Here is a 13738-nt window from a genome sequence, read left to right on the forward strand (position 1 = left end):
ACAGAAAACACTGTTTTACACCAAATGATGTCCTGAAGGACATTTCTTGCAGCGGAGATAAAAGCCGAACATCCCCAAACCTTTTGCAGTCGCAGCCAATTACAATAATGAAGAATATGTGGAGCTGCCTCCCCACCCCGGCTCCTGCATGCTGCCGCACCAAGACCTCCATTTCTGCAAATTAAACGGGGTGGAAATAGAAATAAAGAAAAAAATCCTTACATGATTGCGGCCGGCGTGGACGCGTTCCAAGTTTCTCCCCCCTTCTACACTAACACACACTCTCACACACACACACACACACACACACTCACGAAGAAAGGAGGAAAAAAAACACACTGTCGCCTGTTCTTTGCTCCGCGTCGAAGCCCGACATAGTTGGTTTCACTCAAAAAGAGAAGAGATGGAGAAAGAGAGAGGAGAGTGAGGGAAAGAAAAGAGGAGGAAGAGGGAGGGAGGGGGGAAAAAACTTCACGTTCAACCCAGAAGATGCTCACGTTTGACTCTCCTCAATTATCCCCTCCCGTGAAGATAGGTGGCGTGCGTTTCAGGGGGCTTCTCCTCTGTGTTACACGGCAAAGAAAAGGAGGTGGAAAGAAAAAAAATGTCATTAGAAGAGGCGTAACACGTCAGTCCCTACCCAGGTTTGTTTCCTGGAGTGGGTGTAAGACATCAGTTGTAAACCTGCCCTAGCAGGAATAGCGGTCCCTCCCTCCTCCCAACTATTTCTAAGGCTTTATTTCTAAGGCTTTATTATCACCGGTGGAAAAGGATCCGCTCACCGACGCGCTCCGATATCATCCCTCCTCGCAGCTCCTATCCACGAGACCCCTCTTCCCACCCCCTAAAAACAGGTACGTGCCTCCTCACTTTTCATTTATTGCGTTTTTTCGGAGAAAGCTTGGACGATAAACTTCCACGCGCCCGCGTCGGAGTTGGGGCTCAACTTCGCCTTACCTGCACAGGTGGAAATAGGTGCGTTTGTTCTGCTGTTTTTCCTCTTTTTTTTAACCTCCGTGGCGCAGAGGCGTCCTGCAGGTTCCTGACAGCCGGGGAAAGTGTGCTGTTTGCGGGGCGTTTGGCGCTGTACCACTCCGCTATCCTTGGGAGGAAAAAAGGGCGACAGTGCATCCCGAGTCTCTCCAGCTCGTCTTATATTAGTGTCTGTTTGTGTGGCCACAACAAACACCACCTCTTGTCAATAGTCACTTCTCCTAATAACGGTATTTGCGCTGATAAATTAGCTGGCGAACCGAACATCCCACACAGGCGATCTGAATCTTATCGCTTTTGTTTATGCGCGAGTTGTGCCTTAAAGGTTTTCCTCCCAGTCCGGAGTCATTTGGCACATTTCAACAATTACTGCCCATCTGTTATTTATTAACTGTTGACGGGAGGCTTTGGATTTAGTTTATTAAACCTCCAAGTGTAATTTTCTCAAGTGTTTATTGAAGTTATAAGACTTTTAATCAGCCCACACAGTCAGGGCTCAGTCCAGGATCAGGCTCGGTCTCGCTTTTGCCGTCTATAACGTGTAAACTCTGGATTTGACCCTAAAATTTGATTTATTAACCTGCTTCGCCTTCTGTGCCAAATCCGGACTGAAGGCGCAAATGGGAACAAAATCCTGGCAGTTTTAATTAAAATCAGTAAATGATTTATTTTTCTTAAAAGTGAAGAAAAATACAAACCGGATGGGGAAACTTTTCTGAATGAAATAACTGGAAGTGTCATGTTTTCGCTGCAGTCCTCGCTGGCGGAGTGAATTGTGGTTTTCCTAATAAGAGAAATTACAATTCCCTTCTTCCTGCTGCAGTTTGCTGTGCTGTTAATGCCACAAAGCTGAGAGCCGATCAGCTGAAATCTAAATTAGATGGGCACGGATCCCCTCGCGCTGCTTCCCATACTTTCACCCACGGCTGTTTTTTCTTTTTTACAATCTGCTCCTCCATCCAACTCACATTTGCAGTTTCTTGTCGCGCGTCCGGCGCAAGTGGATCTCCACGCTAATACCCACATTGTTGGTGCTGCTGTGTGTGTGTGTGTGTGTGTGTGTGTGTTTCCCGTCAGATATCAAGCTGAAATCAAGGAATCGAGTCCATGCGAGCTGCCATCTGATCCCACACACACTTATCAATGAAGCAAGAGATCATGGCGGATGGCCCGAGGTGTAAGAGGCGAAAACAAGCCAACCCGAGACGGAAAAACGGTAAGAAAATCACGGGGGAGACAAACCAAGCAGTCGGGGGGGGGGGGGTATCTTTGCATGTAAGCCTGGTTTGAAGGTTTCCACTGCGGTTCCGGGGTGTGTGAGGGTCCGCGGCTGGTGCGCATTTCTGCTGTCTCCTTTTACGCAGGGATAAAGGGACCGCTACCCGGGGAGAAACTGTGCGTAAATGCGTCCGTGTTGCAGCCCCTCTCGAGCCTTTGGAATGCTAAAAAAATGCGGGTTTAAAATGTGTGTTTTCGGGGGAATATTTGGGGAAGGTTGCAGAGAGGTTAGTTGGAAACTTGTGGATGTAGGAAAGTTGGAGCGTAGCGGTGCCGGCTCGTTTCTCGCCGGGACAAAATCCGCCATGGGGGGACTGTGTAACGGTCCCTCACACCGTCGCTGGCTGGAGCAGACTCGCTGCTCGGTGTAAAAGTCCAATCTTGTGACTTGAGTTGTGATTTGCTTTAATCCACGCGCTGGCGTGCGTGAGCCGTGATGTTTCTGTCTCATACAGGCCTTTACGTCTCCTGCACGAGACCCATTTTCAAGTGATTTACCTCCAAAGTGTCGCCGCTGTGCGGGACGAGCAGAGCGGGGGAGGAATTCACAGGAGCTGGCAGTTGATTGTTGTTGTGTTTTTTAATCTGGTGCCTTTTTGTTTACCTTCATCGCGAAGTTTATTGTGTATATAAATAGGACGACATGTCCGATAAATGCTGGACATTAATTGGGTCCGGACTGGAGCGCAGGAGGTGGAGATTTGTTGGTTTTCTTTCTCCATTTGACTGCACAGTTTCCCACAAGAGGCAAATCTGCAGTGACATTTCCTGGCCCCGTTATTCCTGATTATTCCATATAGGCTCCAAACACACTGGCGAAGTGAGGCAGTGTGTGTAAAACATGGAGGCTGTGATTCAGCTGCTCAGATGAGGCTTTTATTTGCTTTCTCCACCACAGTTTTTAAATCTCTGCCCCCACAGGTTATTTATCTAGATCAGATTTCATTTATTGATTTCATCCGATCGATAGCAGACAAGCATTTTGTTCCACATTAAATAGCACAGGAGCAAAACAGTGGAGCTGGAGATTTCCAATATATGTGTACATTTGCAGAATTCATACTTAAAAGAAAAATGGAATAATAACACACGTTTGGAGACATGACAGCCTGTTTAGCTGTGGCCACCTGTTTTGTAAAGGGGGGGGGGGGGCGAGAGGGAGAAAACCAGCCTTGGCTTTTGGACCAAATGCAGCATTTGATAAAATAATGTTAGCAAAGCGAATATAATTTTCACACCCTTAAACCTGACGAGAGACGGCCGAGCTTTGGCAGAGTGTGTGGAGAATATTTTTAGCTCCTTCATCCAGGAGAGTGTACATTTAAAAATATAGATTTCATATCAGCCGAGTTTGAAAATGTGAAATGTCCCCTTTTTCTTTTTTTTCTGCCATAACAACTAGCTCTGTCTGATGACCCCCCCCCCCTCCCCCTCCCCTCCTTCCCTCCCCTCCCCTCCTCACCCCCTATCCTCCCCCCTGGGAATGCAGAGGCTTATTGAGGCTTGGCCACTCTCCTCTCTCTGTCTCCCTGCCTGTCTCTCTGTCCTCTTCCTGCCTGGCTCTGTGGAGGGATGGCAGGGCAGGGCGAAGCGTGTGACGGCCGGCAGGACAGACTCTGACTCCTCCAGCAGGAACTAACAAAAACGCCTCGAATGCACCAAAAAATGCAGCGTGCACAGACACACAGAGAGGGTTTTTCTAAATGTCTTACCAGATGGAGAGCGGATGCCCCCAGACTGCCTCTTTCTTCCCTTAACCAACAAATCAGATGAATATACACAAATGTGAAATATGTACAATTACAGCTAATTCTGCTGAACGCCTTTTGGAGGTGGTGCTGTACAAGCCAGCGTGTTTTGATGTAAATTATAATTTGCATGCCACCTGTAATTACTTTGCTTTGAAAAATAGTTTTACATCTGGTTCAGTTTTTCTGTTTTAATGAAGCGACTGAGGCTCGTTAGATTCTGATCCGATATTCAAAGCTTCCTCACAGACAGAAGAACTGGAATTGTTTGGATTATTTCACTGCTTTTTCAAAATGGAAGGGGCATTTCAGCATTCTTGCCAATTAGTATTAATGAGGCATTTGCTCACTAAGTTGTCTAACCAATGACATTCTCATCCAGATGACTGTTGGCCTTCAGGGTTGGAGGTGCTACAGTAGCTTTACTCACTCACTGCCCAGCCTGTCATGTGGTATTTAACCACAGTTCATGACTTATCCCCTCCTCATCCAAACCTCCTGCACGCCGCTGTGAAGCCTCTGTCTCACAGCTGATAGACTCTGAAATGGCAGCAATATTTAAAAGCAGCGAAACCTGAGAAATGACATTTTTCCCACCGTCCTGTTCCCTACTGTTCCACCGCTCTGAAACCCTTCTCCTCTCCTGGTGTGAAACTTGATCTCGGCAGCGTGAAGTGTTTGAGAGTTTGGCCCTCGCCAGGTGTTGCTTGTCACATCCAGCTGTGAGCGCCCAACAGAAAAGCACTCACACACCTGTCCTTATTTTCTTATTACTCAACCGGCACAAGCATCAAAAACATGGCTCCTTTTTTTTTTTCTTTTTTTTTTAGAAAAAAAAAAAACGTTCTGCTTTGTGATCACGTTGTTTTTGATTTGAACGTCACGGAGACTCTTTGCATCTTTTGTCTGAGAGGAAAAAAAAGATGAAAGAGGCGATACAGATGTTGCATTATTTTTCTCTGATTCCCCGTCACCAGTTTATGAACCGTTTTTAATTTTTCTCCGCGTCCCAGATGACATTTCATGTCGGGACATACCCTCGGAAATGCACTGATTACATAATCTGAAGCAGAAAGACGAGGCCTCTCTCTCCCTTTCCCTCTCTGGCTGCTGGAGTTTGATATAATAGTCTGAATGTGGTCATTAAAGCTATCACACATTCACGTTTAAGGTGGAGAAGAAATAGGGTGTGTGTGTGTGTGTGTGTGTGTAGGAGGGGGATAGCCTTGCTTTCAGACCCAGACAATGCCAGATTTCTGCCAGTCTAAACAATTTGTCCATCTCTATTATTCCTCTGCCTTTTTAAAGTTGTGTTCGCAGCTCACGCAGTAGAAAATAGGGGGGTGGGGGGGGGGTAAGACAAGGTGCTCCCTTTCTTCCTCTTCTTTTTCTTCTTCTCTCACCCCCCCTCGTTTTTCCTGCCATGTCCCATCCACCTCCCTCCCTCCCTCCCTCCCTCCCTCCTCCTCCTTCTCCCAGATTTTCCCTCCTCAAGGTAGGGGCAGCTTTTTGCCATCGTCACTGAGCAAAGGGGGGGTAAGAAGAAGAAAAAGAGGGGAGGAGGAGGGCAGGTTTCGCAGGGCGCTCGCGGACAATTGATTGTCAGTGGTAATGTGTTTCATTTACATGTTTATACCGTCAATAGTGGCGGGGGGTTGTCCACCGCGCCATTCACTGCTGCCATTCCCATACGGGTTGGCAATTGTGTGGAGCAGCCACAGCAGACACCTCACACTCCTGATGGCTTTTCTTTTTTTCTTTTTTTTTTTCTCTGCAGGAAGAAGCAGAGAAAAAGTGTTTTGCAGTGCATTCATGTTGAGGGAAATAAGGGATTATTTTGTTTAAGCAAGTGAAATAATTACTGTGAGATATTACAGGGGCCGGCAGGAATCAGTCTGCAGCAAAAAAAAAGGGGGGGGGGGGCAGGCGGGGGGGGCCCCGTTGTGCTCAGAGTGTCGTGGTGCACAGACCCGCAGATAGCCGGGGATGAATCTCACTGGAGTATTTTTATAACGTCGGCCTTGTGGTTGAATCAAAATAGACACATTCCAATTACCCCATGTAAAACGGCTAGCAGGTTTCCCTCAATGCCGGCTAATAAGGAGCCATATTTGTCCTGTCACAACTGCACATTGCACTTTGGCGTGCTGCGTGAGGCCTTATTATTTTCCGGAGCGTACGGTAGCTTTTTTGCATCACTTGATTTTTTTTTTTTTTTTTTCCCTCCCTCTCCCTCGGCTGCAGTCGTCACGAGCTAAATATATCCATCTGCTCAAAGTGTGTGAGTCAAGTGTATATAGCCAAGCACATAAAAATGAATGGACTTCCCTTACGAGAGCATTGTGATCTCAAGCATAGCGTTGGTATATAGGAGCAAAAGGATGTTCCCTTTGGGTAACAGTGTCATTTCTGAGAGGGAAGGGAAACATTTTATTTTTTTTCACGGGCCCGGAGTATTTACAGTTATTGTTATTCACATGATTTTATTTTATTTTATTGCACGTGTGTGTCGCAGAGAGACAGAGATTCAGTCGTCGCAGTGTGATATCTTCGGCTTTCAAGCTGATATGTTATTCAACAAATCCTCTAATATGTGCTTTCCACAAGGAATTAAATCAGGAATGTAGCTCAGCAACAGCAGCTCCACACACACACACACACACACACACACACACAACAGCAACACACATGCACAGGGTTTTTTTTTTTTCACGCTTTGATAAGGCAGATAAAAGCAAATAGCATGGCTTGTGGCTGTACACCCCCCCCCCCCTCAACCAACACACACACACACACACACCCAAAAAAAAAAAAAAAAAAAGAAAACTAATGATCATCTCAACTCCATCCTGGACACTGGACAGAAAACTTTCATGCATCCCTCCTCCTCTCCCCCCCAAAAAAATAGCCAAAAAACATTTTTGACACATTTTCTCCTTTTTTTTTTATTATTATTATTATTATTATTATTATTCAGTTGTTTTTTTTTCTACATTCTTCCTCCGTCGACCGCCCTGCTTGTGTGAAGATATTTTTCGCCTGGCGGCCAGAGAACACACACTTGCAGAGGCACCGCGAGCCCAGACCCCTGACACCGCGGGTCTTTGGAATGCCTTAGGTACGATTTCACTTTCGCTCACATCAATGCTGACCTGAATGCCTTTCATATCTGATCCGCCGTGTCTCTCCTGGTAAACATCCCCCGGGGGGAGAACAAAGAAAGGAGCTCCTCTTCTTCTTCTTCTCCCTCTTAATCACAATTCAGCCCCTTTCGCCGCCAGCAGCAGGGCTACACATTTGCATTCAGCATCAGAAAAAGGGCCTGAGATGAAAAGGGGGGCGAAAAAAAAAAAAAAAAAAAAAAGGAGAGCAAGAGAGAAGAGGAGGAAAAAAAGAAGAGGAGGAAGGGAAAAATAGGGAGAGAGGCAGAAAAGGGTGGGTGGGTGGTGGAGAGAAATAACTAGGGTGTTTGTGGTTGTTTGTTGGTCGTCCCCTGGTTACAAGCCTTTTATAGCCTCCCTACTCTAGCAGGGACCCAGGCCCCTCCTGACAGACAGATAGTGTTACGAGATGGCATGCCCACACTATTCGTGGCAACTCATACTTAAGAAGAAGAAGAAGCAGAAGAAGAAGAAAATCCTCGCTTAAAGACGGCGATAAGAGTCGGGAGCAGGTGTCCTCCCCTCGTCTTCCAAAACTTCTTTGTAGCTTTGAATGTCAAAAAATAAATTTGCACTTTTGTGGTGCTCTTTTTTTTTTTTTTTTTTTTTGAGAGGGGTGGGGGGAGGGGGGGGGGGCAGGTGTTTTTGTGGCCTTTCCTGAATTCTTTTATACACGAATGAGGAAAAACAATTACGTTACATCCCCTTATGTAAACATACACATCAAAATGATTAGCAAGACGTCTTTATCACCCGATTCCCAGGCTGGATGTATGCAAATCTTAAGCAAAGATGGGGAGATGGGGGGGGGGGGTACCTCAGCTCTTTAAATGGCATCATGTGATATGGATTCCAGTTTTCTTTCTTCCCCTTTCTCTTTCTTTTCCTCACCCAGAACTTTTTTTTTTTCTTTTTGGTTAAGAAGAAGGATTATCAGTACACCTTCCCTCCCTCCTCCTCCTCCTCCTCCTCCTCCTCCTCCTCCTGGCCAAGCTGCGCAGGATTTAGGCAGATTTACTTCAGCAAACACCTTTGGACACTGGGGGAAAGTAGGAGTCTGTTTGCAAAAGGGGCCTTTTGTTCCGAGAGGTTCTGGATAATGCCTTACCAGGCAGCCATGATATTAACCCGTGCTTTGGAGAAATCGGGTGGAGGTGGTGGTGGTGTTGGGGGGGTTAACTCTTTGTATGACAACTCTTTGCTGTTTGTGGCCATCCCTCCTTCTCTCCCCTTTTATAAAAGCTACTTTCAGCTGCACTGCTTGGTTTTGCGTGTGATTTTTTTCGTGATGGGACATATTGGTTTGGAAAAGCAAAGCTGCAGAAGTTACAGTGTATTTGGGGCGATGCACACACACACACACACACACACACAAACACACACTCGCACACACAGAGCAACTGCCACTGCCAAGAACGATGAAAGCGAGAGCGGTGGCTGGGATCCGTTGCCTGACTAACACCGAGGCATGAATCAGCCAATAGTGAGCCAACTCTGCCCCTGTGACTTCCCTTTATGTTTAAACGGCAATAATGATGTATCGTCTAAAACAATGTGGTGACACAGGCAGCGACGTGGCATTCCCTGCGTGCTTTTGGCCTTAATCTTTTGCATTTTGTTTACGCATCATAAAAGAGGAGGCAGCCTCACATGCAGCCAGAGCAGAAGTCAGTTTTTACTGCATGGCAGCTGAACTGTTGCTGAACTTCTGCTTCTTCCCCAGAAGGAATTGCCTCAGAAAAATCAGGTTTTGCTCGCCACGTGAAACTACAGCGAGAGCTCTGCCGTATCATCTTGAGACATTAAAGTCGGGAGTTAAATTGAGCTAATTTGGCCGCGATGTGAAACAGGCGAGGACGAGTGTAGCTCGGGTCCGTCGCTCGGGTCGCTCGGACGCCGACGACTCAGGACGGTGTGAAAGAAGCAGAGATGGAGAGTGATGGAGCAAAGGTGACAGACTTAAAGGTGTTTCTGGCGGCGGCGTTCTGCCTGTCAAGCTCTGACCCACCTCCCTCCATCCCGTTCTTTTTCTCTCTCTCAGGATTTGACAGGTCGTATCAAATCCCCCCCTTCGCTGTGATGAATGCCTGCTCTGCGACACGCTAGTCTAAGTAAAGTTGCAATGCAGTCAGATGTCTTTCTCCTGCTTCCTTGACTTTATTTCATGCCTTCTTGCTTGCCTTCCCTTTTTTTTTTCTTCTTCCTCTCGTCCCCTTGTTTTCTCTGTTTTCTCCTTTCGCTCCCTGCAATTTTGACAAAAAAGCAAACACAGAAATTGAAACTTCAGTGGTCCGGCAAATAATTGCATGCATTTGGGCTTTTCATTTACGTGTGTACACTCTTTACCCTAAGCCGGCATGTTTTATGCATCGCATAGGAGGAAAATGCATTTTGAAATATCATGCCTCATTTGAGTCTTTCTCAAGTGAAAATGCAAAGTCTTTATTTGGCCCATCCGTTCCGTCTCGTCCTGCTGTTTGCACTTATTCAGTTGTTGCGCCGCGTCTCGCCTGTGATTTTCGACATTTTCCACGCGTCGACTTTTCCCATTTGCGAGGGAGTCTGGGCGCGACAGACGACAGGTTGCTGAGCAGGTGTAAACTAACATTCAGATTTCCAAATCAAATGGCAGGGGGGCGAAAAACAACTTTAAAAACACCTTCTTTTTCCGAACAATGATATATGTGTGCATGTGCATCCTCGCCTGGATGCACGAGAGGAGTTTGGATGGCAACCGTTCCACCAAATTAAATGTAGTTTCCTCATGTTTTAATCCAAGTGTATCATGCAGATTTACTCCTCTAGGACGGATATTCTCAACATTTCTCTGGGCTTAGTTCAGGTTACCAGACATTTATGTTTTCTGGAAGGATTTGTGTAAGATGTCGCACCTTTTTTCTGCATCACTCGCGTGTTATTTGTCGTGTCCTCTGCAGTCCAGAAAATTCAGTAATATTGATCACAACGCGGAGCGACCTGTCGAGTCAGATCTGTTTTTAAAGTGCTTTTAACAAACAGGATCGTGTCTTTATGGAGCAACAAAGGAACATATATAGATTAAATCAAAGAAACACATCACAGCTGCTGTGTGTGTGTGTGTGTGTGTGTGTGTGTGTGTGTGTGTGTGTGTGTGACTTATCACTGCTGTCAACCATAAAAAAGGCCACAGCTTCATGACGTTTCTGTGGAAAAGGAGAAAAAAAAAGTAATCACCTCAATTGCCCATTAAAATGATTTTTCCCCCCATTTGTCCCTCTGCGGCAGCTGCTTCAGAGACGACACCTTTGTGCAAACAAGTGTTGAAAGCAGCCTCCAGTTTTCTGCTCTGATGTCGGCACCGCCGATCTGCAAGCGCCGCTTGCTGCCACATGTGCACACACACACACACACACACACACATTTAGGGAAAGGCACACACTCTTTGATGTATGTTTGATTGTCGGGTGGAAGAGCTCTTCTGGCAAGGTCACGGCCGCGTGGAACAATCAATAACAGATCACCAGATTAAGGCACGGTGACATCTGGAAATCTCGGCCTTTTCCACATACGACTTCACACATTTCGCAGCACGCCGTCCTACCTTTAATTCGGGATAATAGAACATGCTATTTGATCAGGGCTCGCTTTCTTACTGTAGTTCATTATTCAGAAGGTGTCCCGCTTCTCCGCCACCTAAGTGCACCCCTCTCGTTACCTTCTTTTTTTTTTTTTTCTTAACGAGGACTTCGTTCGAGCTCCGGTTTCCCCCCCGTCTCGCGTGGAAGTAAATTCAGATGTGTTATCTCAATTTAATTGCAGCCGATTGCCAAGCGAGATTAGGACAAAATTAGGTCATTTTGCGGTTGCACAAATTTCACTCACTTCCACGCTTTCATCTCGGCGTTGATCAAGCACCTTCTTAACCGGAGGTTGCAGCGAAAGAGGAAATGGTCAGAAATTACACTCTGGCCTCCTTGTTATTCAAACATACATTTAACCTTTGGCAAGAGTGAGTCAAGGAGAGCTGAAACACGGAGGAGGGGGGGGAGCACATCTTCCCCTTTAAATGTCATCTGTGGTGCAGTCAGTGGACATGTGTAGCAAGGTCGACCATGTTAAAAACTCTGAGAGGTGAATTCACGTGTTAATGAGTTCTGACTGGAGAGGGAGCCCCCTCTCCTGAACGCCTCGTGTCCCGCCGCTGTCAAACGCGAATGTCAAACAAACACCTCCTCAGGTAGCGGGGGGATAATCACACCGACAGGCCTGTCCTCAGCCTTTCTGACATGCAGGACAAACAGGGGCTGAGGCTGCAGCGGAGAGACGCTCTCCGTGGTTTCGGGCTGCAGTTTGGCTCTGGATTTTTGGGCGCGGTGGTCAAGCAGGAGGTCAAGGATTTAAGGGAAGCGTGTGAATTAAAGATTGTGAGGACTGCAGGTTGGAATCTGACGGGGGCCGAGCTCTTTGGGGTTGTGGTTGCAGTTTTGGTTTGGGTGACAAAGCAAGAATCCAGGATTTGGTTTTGGTTTGGACAAGGCAGTGAAGCTGAATTTCGGGGGGGTAGATGCATGTGATTATTGTCATTATCTGCTTTTTAGTCATGATGAAGTGATAAAAGTGAGGTTCGTGTGGTTGCAGCTGTAGTTTGCTATTGATGCCTCGTTTTTTTTGGCTGACTGATGTGAGTTATGGCTGAATTTGGTTTCAAGCTGGATTGCGGGAGCAGAAGCCTGGCTGCGGAGGGCTGGATGGGTATTTCCTGACCTAGAAACCTTGTGGGAGACGACTAAGATTGGGTCAGATACGGAGACTCCAGTTCAGATTTGGCCTTGTGACTCAGACGCAGCCTGGTCTCTGGTTTAGGTCAAGGCTTTATGACTCCTGAGCTTGTTGTTTGTTTGTTTTTTCATCACTAAGGTTTAAATGTTTCATATATTCTCAGTGATTTTGGTCGTGGCCTTACGACCTTTTTAAAGTCAAGGATGTGACTCTGCTTTTGTTTTGTAAGACTTGCAGATTTAGTTCTGTTGCACCATCGAGCTGTTAGTTAGAGGCCCTAAAATGTGAGTAACCAGAGGGAGGGGTGTTGTAGTTTAGCCAGAAGTCCATGCTGACATATTTTAGAAAATCTAAAATCCTTCTTGGACCTCTCTGCCTTGAAACTCTGCCTTTGGTGTGGCCCTCCAGTCCATTTCCCCACCTCTACCTCCATCTCTCCCACCAGTCATCTAACCAGCCAGCCCACTCTAATTACTTCTCCCCCACCCAAGGGAAGCTACTTCCTTATCGCCCGGCCGTCTTGCTCCGGCATTCCTGAGATAAATTCTCCACCACTTTGTTATTCTTACTACTTAGGGGTATTGGAATTAGCATGTCCATCAAAGCAGACCTTGTACTCTGCCTTTTTTCTCACACCCCCCCTTACGACCTTATCAGTGGTCATACATTACAGCTGGGCATGAGATGTGCCCACGGGCTGCAGAGGTGAATAACGGACAAAGGTATTGAGCCGTGTGTCTGACATCAAAGACTGAGGGATGATGAAGCGATGCAAATGCGCAGCTTGTGGCGCTTCACTGTAATCTGGCCTTTTGGAGGCGCAGGTACTTCAGGGCTGCGCGCTGAAGGATTCCTCAAATTGCACTTTGCGGTCCAGGTAGCTGTAGCACGCGTCCTTTCATATTCTGTGTTTGTATTCATCGGAAAACGGTGTATTAGAGAGCTCCCCGTGTTGCCGAAGAGCTGTCATTTCCACGCCGAGTGAGTTTCACAACCTTGTCGCCCCTTCATACCTGTTAAAACCTTCACTTGGCAATTTCAAACACGCGCTTGCATCCCTGGGTAAATAATCAGAGCTCCATTCATCCCCGCAAACCCCACTTTTTTTGCAGATGTGTGGGTTTGATGGAGACCGAGCCCTCGCTTCCTTCCTTCCTTCCGCTCCTCGCCGTATGTTTCCCAACATGGTTTATACCTCAACAGCAAGCAGACGCCGCCTTATAAACTGGCAATCACAGTATCCCTAATGTTATTACTTTTCATAATTAGTTACAGCAACACTCATTCCACGACTGGCGGAAAGGAGTATTCCTTAGTAATTAAGGTAATGAAATATTCATTTATGCTACCTTTTCAGCAGTCTCACAAATGAGCCAGCCATGCTTAATGTCCGCCCTGCCTCTGATTTTATTATGATGGCAGACTGGCACATCTGCAATTAGTACTCGCACTGACAGTTAGCGTTTTGCGCGGGGCGGTAAGCAGAGGGAGGTGAGGTGAAGCGGCAGAGGGTGGGTGCACCCTGGTGCGATTACACGGCGCCTCCGCCACCCCCCCCCTAGACCCCACCCTCCTCCTCCAGCACCCTCTACTCCACTAACCTTGTCTTTTTTTGCTCTTTTTTTTGTTACCTTCATCTCCTCCTCCCCCACCATCTCCTCCCCGACGGAGAGGTTACCTTTTCCCAACGGTGCAAAATCGACTTGACATAACTGTTCATCAGCCCCCCCCCCCCCCCCGCCTTTCTCTCCTTGCAACCCCCCCCCCCCCCCCCCCCTCACACCGAGGTAGTTTGCATCA

The 13738-nt window shown here is 47.0% G+C and overlaps 1 protein-coding gene across 1 annotated transcript in view; it reads left to right on the plus strand.

The window, feature by feature from the left end:
• Positions 1-764: 764 nt before the first annotated feature.
• Positions 765-13738, plus strand: part of zeb2b (zinc finger E-box binding homeobox 2b) — an 80854-nt gene continuing 67880 nt past the window's right edge. The window contains exons 1-3 of the mRNA XM_070930513.1: positions 765-854; positions 2071-2209; positions 6094-6096. Coding sequence (XP_070786614.1) covers positions 2137-2209; positions 6094-6096 — 76 coding nt within the window. The 5' untranslated portion in view covers positions 765-854; positions 2071-2136. The remainder of the gene's footprint in view (positions 855-2070; positions 2210-6093; positions 6097-13738) is intronic.

Source organism: Enoplosus armatus, chromosome 24 (genome assembly GCF_043641665.1).
Source record: "Enoplosus armatus isolate fEnoArm2 chromosome 24, fEnoArm2.hap1, whole genome shotgun sequence".
Classification (NCBI taxonomy): Eukaryota; Metazoa; Chordata; class Actinopteri; order Centrarchiformes; family Enoplosidae; genus Enoplosus; species Enoplosus armatus.